Below are 13,979 nucleotides of genomic sequence, written 5' to 3' on the forward strand. Positions count from 1 at the left end.
TGTCTGCTCAGCGCGCTCGCGCTCTCCTTCCCCCGGGGCGGCGGGGGCGCTCTAGGGCCGCAGGTTGGAGGGGTCGGACTCCGGGATCTGCAGGATGCGGCACACGGCGCGGATCGGCCGCACCAGCTTCTGGGCCGAGGCCGTGGGTTGCGCCATGGGACGCCGAGACTCCGTGCTGCGCCGCGGGGAGGGCCGGGCCGGGGCTAGGGAGCGGGTGCCCCCGGAGGGAGAGAAGGCGCCGGGCCGGGGGGAACACGCGCCCCGGGTCGGAGATGTCCGAGTTGGGGGAAAGGCCGAGGGGCCGGGGGAGGGGGTCGTGCCTGGATGGGGGGGGCCGATCCTGCGACCCAGGAGAGAGGCACCCGCGAGGGCGCAGCACCGCGCAGCGCGGCTAATGGAGGTAGAGCGCGGCGGAGAGCGCAGCAGGACCTCTGATCGCCATCGCCAGACGCGCAACTGAGAGTGGGGAAGCTGCTCCGCCGGTTTCCTCCTCCAGCACCCTGCGGGAAACAGGAGCCCGTGATTCGGCGGCCGCGCCTGGGCCTGCCCCCTCCCGGGCCCCGGGGGCTTCCGCCAACGCCCCGGCGATGCCACCGGCTGCGCACGGGGAGAATGAGCCCTTTGTTCCCCCTCCCCCCCGCGGCACCCGGGCGCCTGCCGAGAGAGGCTCCCCCGGGGCAGCGTGCCAGCTTCCCAGCCGCCCCACCCTCCCGTGGGCCCGGCCCCGGAGCCTGGCAGGCGGGCGGCACCCCCACTATAGGTGCCAAGCCCGGGAACTGGAGCAAAGGGCGGGAGGGGCCAGACCAGGCCACGGTTGGGTGGGGTGCCCCCCAGGGTGCTAGGGCGGGGCGGCTGGGAGGGGGCAGTGCCAGAGCTGGCAGGGGCAGTCGAGTTCTCACGGGTCAGTGATGGGCGCCCTGGCCCACGCCAGCCGGGCTGTGCCTGCCGGGCCACTGGCTCCTGGTCCTCTCCAGCTGTGGCACATGGCACGCCCCGCTGGCCTGTGTCTGCCCTGCCTCATCCTCACCTGGCTAAGCTGCTCTTTGCCATCTTCCACCCCAAAACCTTCCCAAACCTCTTCCAGAGCCCAGGGGCACAAAGGGTTGCGGCCTAGGACCTCTGGGAGGGCCTGGACTCGGGTCTGTCCCCGGTCTAAGGGCCTTGATTTTGCCAAATGTCTGGAGAGGTCATGGGCCCAGATGAGCTCCGACACCGACACCGGCTCCAGACCCTGGGCTGTGAGGGTCTGCCCCATCCCCAGGGTTCCTGGTGCTTCCAGGCCAGGGGCTGGAGAGGCGCCCATGGGAGTGGCTCCCGGGAGAGTGCAGAGAGGAGGAGAGGAAATGGAAAAGCAGGGCACCCTCCACCCGAGGAAGCATCCCGGCTCCACTGCGGGGGTGGTTCCAGTGCAGACACAAACAGACAGATTCAAACACACACAGACAGATTCAGACTCACACAGAAACCCACACGCCCAACGGGCGCTTCCCTTCCCCTCAGGCACCCACCTCCCACCCTCGGCTCCCCTGCCTCCCTGCGGAAGCCATCCTCGGCCTGCCTGGGACAGAAGCTGCACTCCCTCTTTCCCATCCCTTGGAAGCGATGGGTTCTGGATGCCTCTAGCTTGGTCCCAAGTCACACCACCATCCCTGCAGAGGGGAGCCCTGAAGAGCCAGGAGCCTTCCTCCTAAGGGATGAGCAAGGCCTAGAGCCTTCTACCAGTTGAGAAGAGTGGGGGTCCTGGGGAGCGAGGGTCTAAAGGAGCAAGCACTGGGCCGGACTTGGGCCGTGTTGGCATCCATTCACCCTGCCCCTGGCCTCCCCACAGAGGCCAGTTCTGTGGCAAGGCAGGCTGGTAGGGGTTGTTTACATGACTGAGTTAATAACACTCCCTTCCTCCCCAGCTCCCCTGAGGGTGGCTGGGACCTGAGTGTGCCAGGGGAGATGCTTGTAGAGGGTCTAACATGGACTGGAGGCCCCAGGCCCTGAGGCCCGTCCTCCCACTCCCAGGCTGGCTCCAGGGGTGAAGGTGAGGGCTGGGGTGTGTCTGTGGTCCCCCATCTGTGTCCTCTGGGCTCCCTCCTCAGCAGCCGAAGCTTGTGGGAGTGCCAGGGGAAGATTCCTGCAGCTTGGGGCCTGGAAGAGGCCAAGATGGGAGCCTGCGGTGTCCAGAACCCTGAGGACCTATAGCTGACATCCCCAAAGGGGATGGGGACTATCCCAGGGGAGTGGGGCAGATACCCCCCCAACCCCAGTTGCCATGTCTGCTTTGTCAGGCCGCAGTCCCTGGACTAGAGCAGCAGGGCTCTTGGGGACAGGCTCCTGAAAAGCCCAGGTGCTCGTGGGGACTTGCGGGGTGGGAGGAAGGACCTCTTCCCCACCCTCACCCAGCTCCCCATCCCGCTTTGCAGCCCATGCCACAGGCCCACAGAGTCCTTGTAGCCGGCTGTTCTGTGCCTGAAGACGGAGCAGAGCTGAGGAGACACACAAAAGACACAAACACGGAAGAAAAGCCACACGGCGCGTGGACACAATGCCAGACTTGTGGACAAAGGCAAGCTGACCAGCACCCCCAGCCATTCGGGGGCCAAGCCCCAGCCCCGCACCGACCCCTGGCGCACTGACACACACTCACTCGCTGACACACGCTCGTGCTGATGGGCACAGCAGCACTCACGAGCCGGCGGCCCTCATGCCATCCCCAGAGCCCCTTACCTGGGCAAGCACAGTGCCCCCCGGGCGGAGCAGCCCCCGGCCCAGGGGAGGGCAGCAGGCGGGGGCGGGGGAAGGAGCCCCGGAGAGTCAGGCCAAGCTGCCACTAATCCGGGCGGGGAGAGGGGGGGCACCCACGTCAGAGCGGGGACTGCCGGGTGGAGGGCATCTGAGGACATCCCCTCCCACACACGCGGCCGTCTGGGCACCTAGCCCTGCTTCCCCAGCCCCTCCATCCTTCAGACAGCTGAGGCTGGCCTCCCCCCACCCCACCCCCCACCCTGTGGCAACGCCTGGGGGGATGGGGGAGGGGGAATACCAGGCTAATTCTCCCAGGACCCGTGGGGGTGGGGGCAGGGTGTGGAGAGGAGGGGAAGGGAAGTGTGGAGATGCGTTTGGAACCCGGAGGAAGCTCCAAAGCAGATGCCGCCATCCCCTCTCGCCCACCCACCTACATCCCTGACCTAATTCCTCCTCTCAGTCTGCACCTCCCAGTGCGCTTCCTCCTCCCCCCACCTCCCCTCCCCTCCAGGTTACCCCCACAAGCTACCCACCCGGGGAGAGGAAGCCAGCTTCACTCTGCCCTGGGCTTGGGACCTTTGTGCCTACCCGGAAACACCAACTGTGGCCCCCAGGACTTCTCCAGCAGCAGAGAATCCTCCTCCTGCCCAGGCGTCTGCCCCCTACCCAGCTCTTGAGACCTCTGGTCCCTGATGCTGGGTAGAGGACAGGGCCAGAGCCTGAGTGCCACCTCCTTAACCCCCTCAAGGTGGAGGGCAGCGCCAACCAGGACGCCCCAACCCAGCTTGGGCCAGGGCTGCTTCAGAACTAGAGGCTAATCAGTGGCAGCTAAAAATACAGCCAGCGCGCGCGGCGCACATGGAGGCTGGAGACAGGGAAGGGGACCAGGACACGGAGGGCCCCAGGCCGAGAGGGACAGTGACGGAGGCTGAAGGGTCAGGGAGGGAGAGGAGCCACCTGGAAGGGCCAAGGGATGGCGGTGGGTGGAGAGGAGAGAGAAGAGAGGGGCAAGAACAGAGGGCGATCTGCACCCAGAAACCAGGGTGGATATGCAGGAACCCCTCAAAAGCAGACAAGCTGCAGGGGAGGTGAGGAGTGAGACCAGGGCACAAACTGAGTGGGGCAGGGGCCAGGACCCAGCGGAGGTGTGCAGCTCTAAGGGGGCTGGCTGTGGCAGCTTTGTGTCCCCACCAGCCCTGATCTTGCTGGTGGCCCACTGTCTGGTGGGGAGAAGAGGACTGGGGGTGCTTAGGCAGGCTGGCATGCAGCCTACTCTTCCAAAAGAGGCCAGGCCAGAGGGGGTGGAGGTTGAGACAGTAACCCCCTCCAGTGTGCAACCGGAGGCAACGTGTGCAACTGCTGGGCAAAGGTGAGGACTCAGGCGTTCTCAGAGAGGCAGAGCTGGCTCTCAGGGAAGCCCAGTTGACAACCAGTGCCCTGAGCCTCCGGGTCACATGTGTGCTCACCCAGAAATGCCCCAGAATTTGGACTTCTCCTGGCTCCTTCCCCTCCTGCCCCCAGCATGTGTTGGAATTCATACAACTGCAGTCAGCCATTCACCAAACCCGTGTTCCAGGGGCCTTGGCATGTTCAAGGCTTGGCGGTGGGCCCCAGGCGATGCAGGGCACAAAGGCAGAAATCACGAGGCCATCCCACCCCGCCAGCCTCCCCCACCCAGAACTTATGGTCATTTCTCGCATTTGTTCTTTCACCAGCAAAACTCCTCCAGGCTTCTTAGGTATTGGCCCTGTGCTGGGCGTTGGGGGTGTTGGGCTTGTTCATGAATGATTACAAGATGCTTCTAGTCCCACCCTGGGGAAGTCAGGGGAACTTCATGGAGGAGATCAGAGAATGAGATCAGGACTTCACCACCCAATCGCGAACTTACAAAAGTATTTCACTTCGGTTAGACCATTTGTTCCAGGCTGAGCTACAACAGTGTGTAAAATACGTCTGTTCTTTATGAAGTCACAACACAGTGGGGGAGAAAAGGCAATGTGCTCAAGGCAAAAACAGAAGTCTGTGCAAGAACAGAGGTGGTGTGGTCCAGACAGCAAACTACTCTGAGGTGAGGGAGTGCTTGTGGAGGGCTTCCTGGGGAGGCGATTTCTGAGTGGGGTTCAAAGGGCAAGTAGAAATGGGACAGAGTTGGATGGTGGAGGAAGAGCACGTCAGAGGCCAGCACGCATAGGGCCACACGGAGCCATGAGACAGTCTGATGAGATGGCGAGGACAAGGCATTGCGAGCTCCGCCAAGGGGCCTGGGTGGCCCTGTGGCCCCCTCCAAGCACCCATCCTAGGAGGGAGGGCAAGTGAAGCCCCCACCCCAGTGAAATCTCCCTCACCACCCCACGACTTCAGGCCTCTCCCCAACTCTTGTTTTCTTTCACTCCGTTTTGTTTTGCCATTCATCACATGCCCTTCTGGGTTTGTTATTTTTATTTTTTTCTGGAGACGGAGTCTTGCTATGTCACCCAGGCTAGAGTGCAGTGGTGCAATCTCGGCTCACTGCAACCTCTGCCTCCCGGGCTCAAGTGATTCTTGTGCCTTAGCCTCCCAAGTAGCTTGGATTACAGGCACGCGCCACCATGCCCAGCTAATTTTTGTTATTTTTAGTAGAGATGGGGCTTCACCATGTTGGCCAGCTCGTCTCGAACTCCTGACCTCAGGTGATCCATCCGCCTCAGCCTCCCAAAGTGCTGGGATTACAGGGGTGAGCCACTGCGCCCGGCACCCCTCTGGTTTTGTTCCCTTGGTTTGGGTACATGGATCCTGCCAGCCCGCCTCTATCAACGCAACTCCCAGGCAGAGGTACTTCAGGAGTCAGGGTCCCCGACTCACAAGCAGCACAATGGTACACAAGTTGTTGTGGCTCCCCAAGCCTCGGTTTTTCATCTGTAAAATGGGTATAGCCCTATGGGTGTGGTTGCTCATGCCTGTAATCCCAGCACTTTCAGAGTTCAAGGCAGGTGGATCACTTGAGCCCCAGAGTTCAAGAACAGCCTGGGCAACATAATGAGACCCCGTCTTTACCAAAAAAATACGGTAATTAGCTAGGTGTGATGGAGAGTGCCTGTAGTCCAAGCTACTCAGGAGGCTGAGGTGGGAGGATCCCTTGAGTCCGGGAGTTCGAGGCTGCAGTGTACTCTGATGGTTCCACTGTATTCTACCATGGGTGATTCAGTGAGAACCTGTTTTAGAAAGTGGATATAGTCCTTACTTGACAGGCTTGTTGGGAGGATTCAAGGAAATCATCTCTGTAAAATGCCCAGTACAAGGTCAGGCACACAACAAATATTCCATACATGTTAGTCTCCATGTCCTTGCCTCCCAGGCAGGAATCAGCTCCTTCACTCTGGTACTGCTTAGTGATTAAGTGCACAGACTCTGGAGCCAGACTGCCTGATTCCAAGCCCTTCTGCTACGTACTAGCTATGTGACCTTGGGCAAATCACTTGCCCTCTCTGTGCCTGTTTTCCTGTTTGGAAAATGGAGACTATAAGACTAGTGTGTACCCGCCCCCCAAAGATGGTTATGAGAATTAAATTAATATATGCCAGCGGCTGCGTGGGCAGCCACACTCTGGGCGCCAGCCGTTACTACTGCCTGCATCCCTGCAGTGTCTGGCAACATGTCTGGTACCTGCTCGAGGCTCAATAAAGATTCATTTTTGAATGAATTAATGAAGCGATAAGACAACCCCACAATGCAAAGGCAGGCCATGTTGGACGCCAGTGAGCCCCTATATGTGATAAGCTAAATCACCGCAGCAGATTAAGAGCCTCCCCCAAATAAAACCCAGATAATCCCCACACCAAGAGTTAATCCACACTCTCTGGGGCCACTCCAGGTTACCACCCCGTTTCCCCTCTTCTCATCCCACACTCTCACCCACCTCTTTGCTTAATCAAAAGCAGGGAGGAGGAGCAGGTGCGGCAGTGGCAGAGGGGTGCACCCCGGGCATCGTGGTGAGACCAGCATCGGGGCAGGAGAGGGCAGAGCTGGGTACCCCGGTTGCCCCAGGGATTGGAGAAGTTGGAGTGGAGCCAGCCAGGCAAAGAGCCTCGGTCTCAGGAGAGCAGAGGAGACTCCTTGGATGGGGCAGGCCAAGGACCAGTGACCACAAGCAGCAGGGAGGGCCATTGGAGGCCGTCTGAGCTCCACCAGGCCCAGCAGGGCGAGGCTCTGGCCAGTCTCCCAACCCCACCCTCGTTGACCTGGAAGCCGGGGACAGCCCAGATCCTGGACACTTCTGCCCTCTCGTGGCCACTCCTCAGAGGTGCAATGGTGCCCCTGTGGTTACTTGACTGTTTACACAACTTAATGTCCCCAGAGCTGCCCCAGGGGGCTCCTTCTTCCAGGCTCCTGGAGGAGGTACTCCTCCCCAGGTCTCCTCTGCCCAGCTTCGACCTCCCTATGGGACTAACGTGCTGCCCCAAGCCCCTCCTGCCTGTGCCACTGGTTTCTCTATAGCTGCACCTTCCTGCCAAGGCCTAACTGAAGTTTCGGGTTCTGACTCATCCCCTGGACTGGTCCCCACTTTCCCATCAGTGCTCTCAAAACTCCCCAAAAGCTCCGTCGTGAAACCATGTGCTGCATTGCAACTCTCTGTCAATGGTTCTGTCTCCCTCAGAAGACTGGGCTCCTTCAGCCTTAGACCTAGGCTAGGACTGGGCTGCCCAATTTCAAGGGTGTGACACGAGCAATGGGAGTAAGAATCAAGAGAAACAGAACCCCTTTATGTATTTATTTATCAAAACATTCGCAAACCTGACCTCACTCACCAACATACACACACACAACCAGGACACACGTGCCAGGCCTTATGAAAGGCTATCAAGTACTTCCAAGGACAGGAAGGAATGAACACATCCAGGTGGACGTTTGGTTTCATTTGCAGGGGTTCAGGGAGGGCTCTTGTCCCACAATCGGGGAAGGGAGAGGGCAGAGCAAGGCAATAAATAGACCCCTGGGCCCAGCCTGCTTTGGTACATTGTGCGTGCATCCTTTCATGTGGCCTTGGCAGCATCTGCTCCCGGCCCTTAACCATTAGCAGGAGTCAGGAGGGCGGGGCCCAGGCAGCTGGTGCAAGCAGGCCAGATGTGCAGCCCAAGGTCCCTCCAAATAGCCCTGGAGCCCTGCAGGGCACGAGGTAAGAAGGGGCCAGATGCAGCAGACCCTAGCTGTCCATGTCTGAGGGCACAGTCTTTTTCCTCGTCCGAACCTTCAGGGAGCGGGAGGTGCCCTGGGGAAAGGGGAGGCACAGCATGAGGGTGTGGGGAGCACCAGCCAGCAGAGCCCTCCTCCCTCCTGTCGTCCTCCCACACTGACCTCCCGCACCGGTGGCTTCCTCTTGACTGCACGCAGGCTCTGGCTGCGGATTAGGGGCTTCTCTCGGGGCCGGGCTGGCGCCTGGGGGACTGCCTCAGTATCCGACCAACACTCATCCTCGGTGTCGCTGTCCTGCAGGCCCCCGGCCTGGTACCCTGTGTGGAGGAGGAGGTGAAGCTGAAAGCCTGCGGCCAGGCCAGCCCCTCCTCGAGCCTTGGGGGAAGCCACGGTGCGAGTGAAGGAAGCCATCCCTCCTGGCATGGCTCTGGGCCCCTCTGCCCACTCACCAATGGGTGGCCTCCGGTGGGGCACCTGGTCCTCTAGGTAGAGGGGGTCCTGGTAGGCAGGGGCAGGCGTGTCAGGGATGGAGCGCAGGTCCTGCATGGAGAAGCTCCGCAGCCTGCCAGCCAGCGCCCCCTGACTCTGCAACAGGGAAGAGGCTTCAGCGGGGAGGCTGCCCAGGGAAATCGGCCAACTAGCTAATCACCAGGGCTGAGACACAGAAGTGAAAACTGCTCAGCAAGCTTCTGGCCCCGCGCCAATGTGGCAGCAACAGGAAACCAAAGTCAGAGAGCAGGAGCCGCTGCTTACGCTCAGTGCCAGAGCCAGGAAGGAAGGTCTGATTCCAGCTCCACGCTTCTGCCAATACCCCCCGTCACCTTCTCACCCCTGCTCCCCAGCTGCCATCTCTGGGCTCCCTGGCAGAGGAGCTGAATGAGCCCAAAGGGCCTTAGGGGTGGGATGGGGGCTGCTGGAGGGCTGGGGGCCCGGAGCACCTTGGTGGCAGCCTGCACAGCAGCGGAGGCGGCAATGTTGAGGCCCCGCTTCCCGAAGCTAAGCACGGTCTCGTAGCTGCGCTCCTTGGCCTGCACGATGTACGCGTCGATCTCCTGTGGACCCGATGGGGAGGAGAGCTCAGGTGGACAGCCAGAGTCCCTCTTCCTCTGAGAAGCCACTGGTTGTGGCGCCACCCGGCCCAGCCCCACCTCGTGCCCAGAGCCACAAATCTGGGCCACAAACACACACCAAGAGCAGGGCTGCCACCTATTCACACCTCCATGAGTGGCCATGCTCCAGCTGCCGCCACCACTACCCCCAAACCAATTTCCATCCTCAAAGGTCATTCATGTGCACCCCCACCTGGTTATCCCAGAAGATGAGGTAGGCTGGGCCCTGTCAAGGTCCTGCCCCTCAACAGCAGCAGGACTGGGATAGAACCCCGGTGTCTCCAGCATCCTAAATCCCAGGTCCAGGGCTGTTTCCCTCACACCCACCCCCTAAGCCTCCCTTCCCGCTTCCCCCTGGGGTACCTTCTCATGGCGGGACAGGGACGGGTGGACAAACTTGCGGTAAAGCAGGCTGGCACCCTTGGTGTAGGGTGAGAGCAGCCACAGCACGAAAGCCATCTTGATCTCATAGTAGAAAGGGAACCTGTCACAGCACAAAGGGCAGGGTGAGCCAAGGAGCAGGGCTGGGGGGCCACCCTGACCCATGGCTTGCGGACCCTGCGTCCATACCAGGAGATAAAAATGTCTGTAACGATCTCTGCTGCCATGAAGAGTGCAAAAACAATCCAGTACATCATCCACCGCACCTGTGGGGTGAGAGCGCAGAGGTCAGCATGGGGCCTGCAGCACCAACTCCCAACCCAGGCCAGCCCAGCCCAGAGATTCCAGGGAGCCTGTCGGACTGCATAGCTGCTTTCCCCCACACATGGCTGGACAGGAGCTCTGAGAAACTGCTGCTCATTCCTATGCCCGCCTCCAACAAGCTTCACCCACGAGATCTTCCACAGGTACCCCGATGGCCTGCCCTCTATCTACACCCTCTTGAACAGGGCCCATTCTCTCTCCCTCCCCACTCCACTCAGGATGTGCCACACGACCTTGCCCCTGGAGGAGGGAGAGGCCAGCTGAGACCCTCCCCACCTCACCAAGTCCTATTACACACACCCAAACCCCCACGCTCACATATTCACGAATGTTCTTGGTCTTCACAGCCTTATAGGAAGCATAAGCTGGACACAGCATCCCAAACACCAGCCTGGAAGAGCAGCCATGGGGAGTGTGAGGGGCACCATGCCCCACTCCCACCTTCCCAGGTAGCCATTTCCCCCCACTGGGGTGCAAGGTGGCAGTACCCGCCCTGTTTTTCTCGCTTGGCTTGTACAACCCGTGCCTGAGTCAGAGCCCTGGAGGCCACCTCCCCACCCTGCTGTTTACAAACATCCCAAGCCTGCACCGGTGGCCCATGGGTGCGTGATGGAGCGAGAGGACAGCCACTCCACGAAGTGGGTGAGAATACCAGACTGTCCCCTCCCATGGGCATGCAATCAGGCCCTGGGTCACCAGACCTGACACTGCTGGGCTGCAGACAGGGCTATGTGAGCCAGGTGTTGGCATACTCAAAGGTGAGGGTTAGGATGGTGAGTCATGTGACTGCTCACAGATGGCAAGCAGGCACCTGGATTCTCCGCCCACAACGTGCCATATCACCTTGTGTTTGCCAAGGGGCAGCAAGGTAGGCCTGTGGCCCTCGGGCCCCACGCATCTGTTTGCAGTGTGTGTGGCGTGCGGCAGGGGTCGTCCTCAGCCAACGAGGCTTGGTGGGGCGGGGAGCCTCCGGTGCCCAAGACACCGCGTGCAAGCCCACAGGTCCCTTGCATGGGGTGCCGGAGGGTGGAGCTCAGAAAGTTCCCCCTCCCACTAGACGTCCACAGCCTCCACCACAGGGGCGGGCCGGCACCCCGGGGTAGAGGAGGTCTGAGGGCGGCCATACTCACACCACCAGGCGACAGATCATCCAGGACACCATGTTGCCGGCCTTTGGGACGTGGGAAGGACCCCAGGAAGCCGCTCAGAAGGACGTTCACTCAAGGGCTGGGACGGGGGGTGATCAGGGCAGTTGCGGGAAGCAGAGGGGCGATCCGGCTGTCCCTCGGCGGAGGCGGAGCCCGCCGCCCACGGCCTCCGACTGTGCAGTTCAGGGGACCTGGAGAATGGGGAGACCCGAGGCAAAGCGGCCCCGGCGGGGAGGAAGCCGACTTGGGAGCGGGCGCTCCCCGCGGCCCGGGCAGTTACAGCTCCGACCCGCCCTTCCTGCCTCGGAGAACCTGGCGCTCGGCCCTTGCTGCTGGTCCCGCGCTGGAGCGGGTCGCCGCGGTTCCAGCGCGCGGGGCCACCAGCACCGGCCTACAGGGCGGAGTTTGTAACTCACTTGAAACTTGCACGGAACCGAGTGCTGCCCAACCCCAGGGCTCCGGCTCGCCACGCAGGCGCAGTGTGGCCCCGGAGGGGGCGGGGCGAGGTCAGGGAGGTGAGAGGCCGGCCCCTTAAAGGGGCGATGTGCCTCGGGACTGGCTCGTGGGGCCCACGGTGGAGTGACCTTTCCAATCGGAAAGATTAGAGTGTGGGAAGCTGTAACAAAAAAGCAGGAGGAGTGCGGGGGTCGGCACACAAAGAAAATCTGGACTCCAGAGTTTTCGCGACCCTTCACTGGCTTTTCCCGGTGTCTTTCCCTCCCGCCTCGTGTTCCCCTCTGTGAAGTGGGTAAAGGCATGAGATGCGGTTGGTGGGGTAGAGGGGAGGCTCTCCTCTGCAGGCTCAGTCAGAAGCTGGAAGGAAGCTTGGCTGAGCGCCAGCAAGTCCGGGTCTCACACCAGTGGGTCCCGGAGGGAAAGGGGGGAGGCGTGGGGGGAGAGGGAACCTGAGGGACTCTTCGCCCCAGCAGGTTTCAGGGGTTCCCTTCTCTCTGGGTTGCCTTTCCAGAGCCCTGACTCCGGTGCAGGCTGACCGCGATGATTTGAGGCATTCTGGGTAGAGCTCCCAGCTCCCACACTCCTTCTTCAGCAGAAGTTTGAAATTCCACCTATTCCTCTGAGCCAAGTACACAAATATCCCTGGGCCCTTAATAGTAGTATCAACCATTGCCATTTTGTAATGCACGTTTGCACGCAAGGTCTTAGTCTTTGCAAACATCCTTTTTACCATGTAGGAAATAGGATGCTCAGTGGTGAAAAGTAACTTTCCCGGGATCACCCAGTGGTATTTATTGCTGGCTGGTGGCTACATGCTCGGCTTGATCAGTCTTCTGAGAGATCAGCAGCTGCAGGCTGAGAGTGGCCCTGCAGAGGGCCATGGAACCGGAGAAGTTGCTCTGGGAGGGAGGCAGACACCAGGAAGAAGGAGGAAGGCTCTAAAAAAGAAGGCAAACGTTGCTGCTTCTACTACTTGCCCTGTGAGGTTTCATTCTTTTTGACATCTTCAGCTTACTGCCTCTGTTGTTCCCTCTGAAAATAGTGTCCCCCCACCCTGCAGAGGGTGGGAGCAAAGCTGTCCGGGCATGTGGGGTGGAAACACAGGCAGTTACTGCTTTTTATTGGAGCCACAGTTAACGCCTACCAGCTATCATAAGGATGGAATAGGTGATCATGGGGCCAGGGAAAGGAGGCTTCTGGGGGATAAATAAACACACAGTGATTATATGGTCTTAATTATTATCATCAGTTTTATTGGTATTGCTGGGTGTGAGAGCCAGCAGTGAAACCAGCCCACGGGAGAAACTCCCCCGAGGCCCCATGTCTCCCTCTCCTCTCTTAACCAACCCTCACATTTACCCGTCCCCCCTTACACACACACATTGGAGTAACCAAAAAGGTCAAGGGCTAGAGGAACCCCTAAGGAAGGCCCCAGCCACTGTCCATCTTTAGGCACAGACATGGTTCTCTAGGTGAAAAGTGTCCTGGGTCTCCCTGAAGGAGGAAAGCTGTGACTGAATAGGGGAGCTGTGGAGAAAAGAAAGAGAGATCAGATTGTTACTGTGCCTGTGTAGAAAGAAGTAGACATAGGAGACTCCATTTTGTTCTGTACTAAGAAAAATTCTTCTGCCTTGAGATGCTGTTAATCTGTAACCTTACCCCCAACCCTGTGCTCTCTGAAACATGTGCTGTGTCAACTCAGAGTTACATAGATTAAGGGCTGTGCAAGATGTGCTTTGTTAAACAGATGCTTGAAGGCAGCATGCTCGTTAAGAGTCATCACCACTCCCTAATCTCAAGTATCCAGGGACACAAACACTGCGGAAGGCGGAAGGCCGCAGGGACCTCTGCCTAGGAAAGCCAGGTATTGTCCAAGGTTTCTCCCCATGTGATAGTCTGAAATATGGCCTCATGGGAAGGGAAAGACCTGACCGTCCCCCAGCCCGACACCCATAAAGAGTCTGTGCTGAGGATGATTAGTATAAGAGGAAGGAATGTCTCTTTGCAGTTGAGACAAGAGGAAGGCGTCTAGGAGATCGAGTCCATCCTGGCTAACATGGTGAAACCCCGTCTCTACTAAAAATACAAAAAAAATTCGCCGGGCGTGTTGGCGGGCGCCTGTAGTCCCAGCTACTCGGGAGGCTGAGGCAGGAGAATGGCGTGAACCCGGGAGGCGGAGCTTGCAGTGAGCCGAGATCTCACCACTGCACTCTAGCCTGGGGGACAGAGCAAGACTCCGTCTCAAAAAAAAAAGAGGAAGGCGTCTGTCTCCTGGCCGTCCCTGGGCAATGGAATGTCTCGGTATAAAACCCGATTGTATGTTCCATCTACTGAGATAGGGGAAAACCACCTTAGGGCTGGAGGTGGGACATGCGGGCAGCAACACTGCTCTGTAAGGCATTGAGATGTTTATGTGTATGCATATCTGAAGCACAGCACTTGATTCTTTACCTTGTCTATGATGCAGAGACCTTTGTTCACGTGTTTGTCTGCTGACCTTCTCTCCACTATTATCCTATGACCCTGACACATCCCCCTCTCCGAGAAACACCCAAGAATGATCAAGAAATACTAAGGGAACTCAGAGGCCGGCGGGATCCTCCATATGCTGAACGCTGGTCCCCTGGGCCCCCTTATTTCTTTCTCTATACTTTGTGTC

At 59.5% G+C, this 13,979-nt stretch overlaps 2 protein-coding genes across 5 annotated transcripts; both read right to left on the reverse strand.

Annotated features, from left to right (window-relative positions):
• Positions 1-51: 51 nt before the first annotated feature.
• Positions 52-156, reverse strand: HRURF (HR upstream open reading frame). The gene has a single exon (XM_055295606.1). It carries the CDS (start codon positions 154-156, stop codon positions 52-54), a length of 105 nt encoding a protein of 34 aa, XP_055151581.1.
• Positions 157-7,466: 7,310 nt separating this feature from the next.
• REEP4 (receptor accessory protein 4) lies at positions 7,467-11,360 on the reverse strand. 4 transcript variants are annotated; one of them, XM_055295607.2, is made up of 8 exons: positions 10,847-11,360; positions 10,035-10,107; positions 9,582-9,658; positions 9,375-9,495; positions 8,841-8,954; positions 8,352-8,487; positions 8,065-8,219; positions 7,467-7,978 (listed from the first exon to the last, which is right to left on the reverse strand). In XM_055295607.2, the coding sequence occupies exons 1-8, from the start codon at positions 10,876-10,878 to the stop codon at positions 7,913-7,915; spliced, it is 774 nt and encodes a 257-aa protein (XP_055151582.1). In that variant the 5' UTR covers positions 10,879-11,360; the 3' UTR covers positions 7,467-7,912. The 4 variants fall into 4 exon arrangements, with proteins under 4 accessions (XP_055151582.1, XP_063467495.1, XP_055151583.1 ...); XM_063611425.1 differs by having other exon boundaries at positions 8,352-8,481; positions 10,847-11,345; XM_055295608.2 differs by lacking the exon at positions 8,065-8,219 and having other exon boundaries at positions 10,847-11,325.
• Between the last annotated feature and the right edge of the window lie 2,619 nt (positions 11,361-13,979).

The sequence above is a fragment of the Symphalangus syndactylus genome, chromosome 10, assembly GCF_028878055.3.
Source record: "Symphalangus syndactylus isolate Jambi chromosome 10, NHGRI_mSymSyn1-v2.1_pri, whole genome shotgun sequence".
In the NCBI taxonomy this organism is placed as follows: domain Eukaryota; kingdom Metazoa; phylum Chordata; class Mammalia; order Primates; family Hylobatidae; genus Symphalangus; species Symphalangus syndactylus.

Bases quoted from the DNA above. Each gene is read 5' to 3' on its own strand.
- HRURF (XM_055295606.1), bottom strand. From the start codon at position 156: ATGGCGCAACCCACGGCCTCGGCCCAGAAGCTGGTGCGGCCGATCCGC.
- REEP4 (XM_055295607.2), bottom strand. From the start codon at position 10,878: ATGGTGTCCTGGATGATCTGTCGCCTGGTGGT. The intron at 8,955-9,374 runs GTACCCCAGGGG...TCGGGTCCACAG, and splicing joins CCCTGTCCCGCCATGAGAAG to GAGATCGACGCGTACATCGT. The intron at 8,220-8,351 runs GTGAGTGGGCAG...TCCTCCACACAG, and splicing joins CCACCGGAGGCCACCCATTG to GGTACCAGGCCGGGGGCCTG.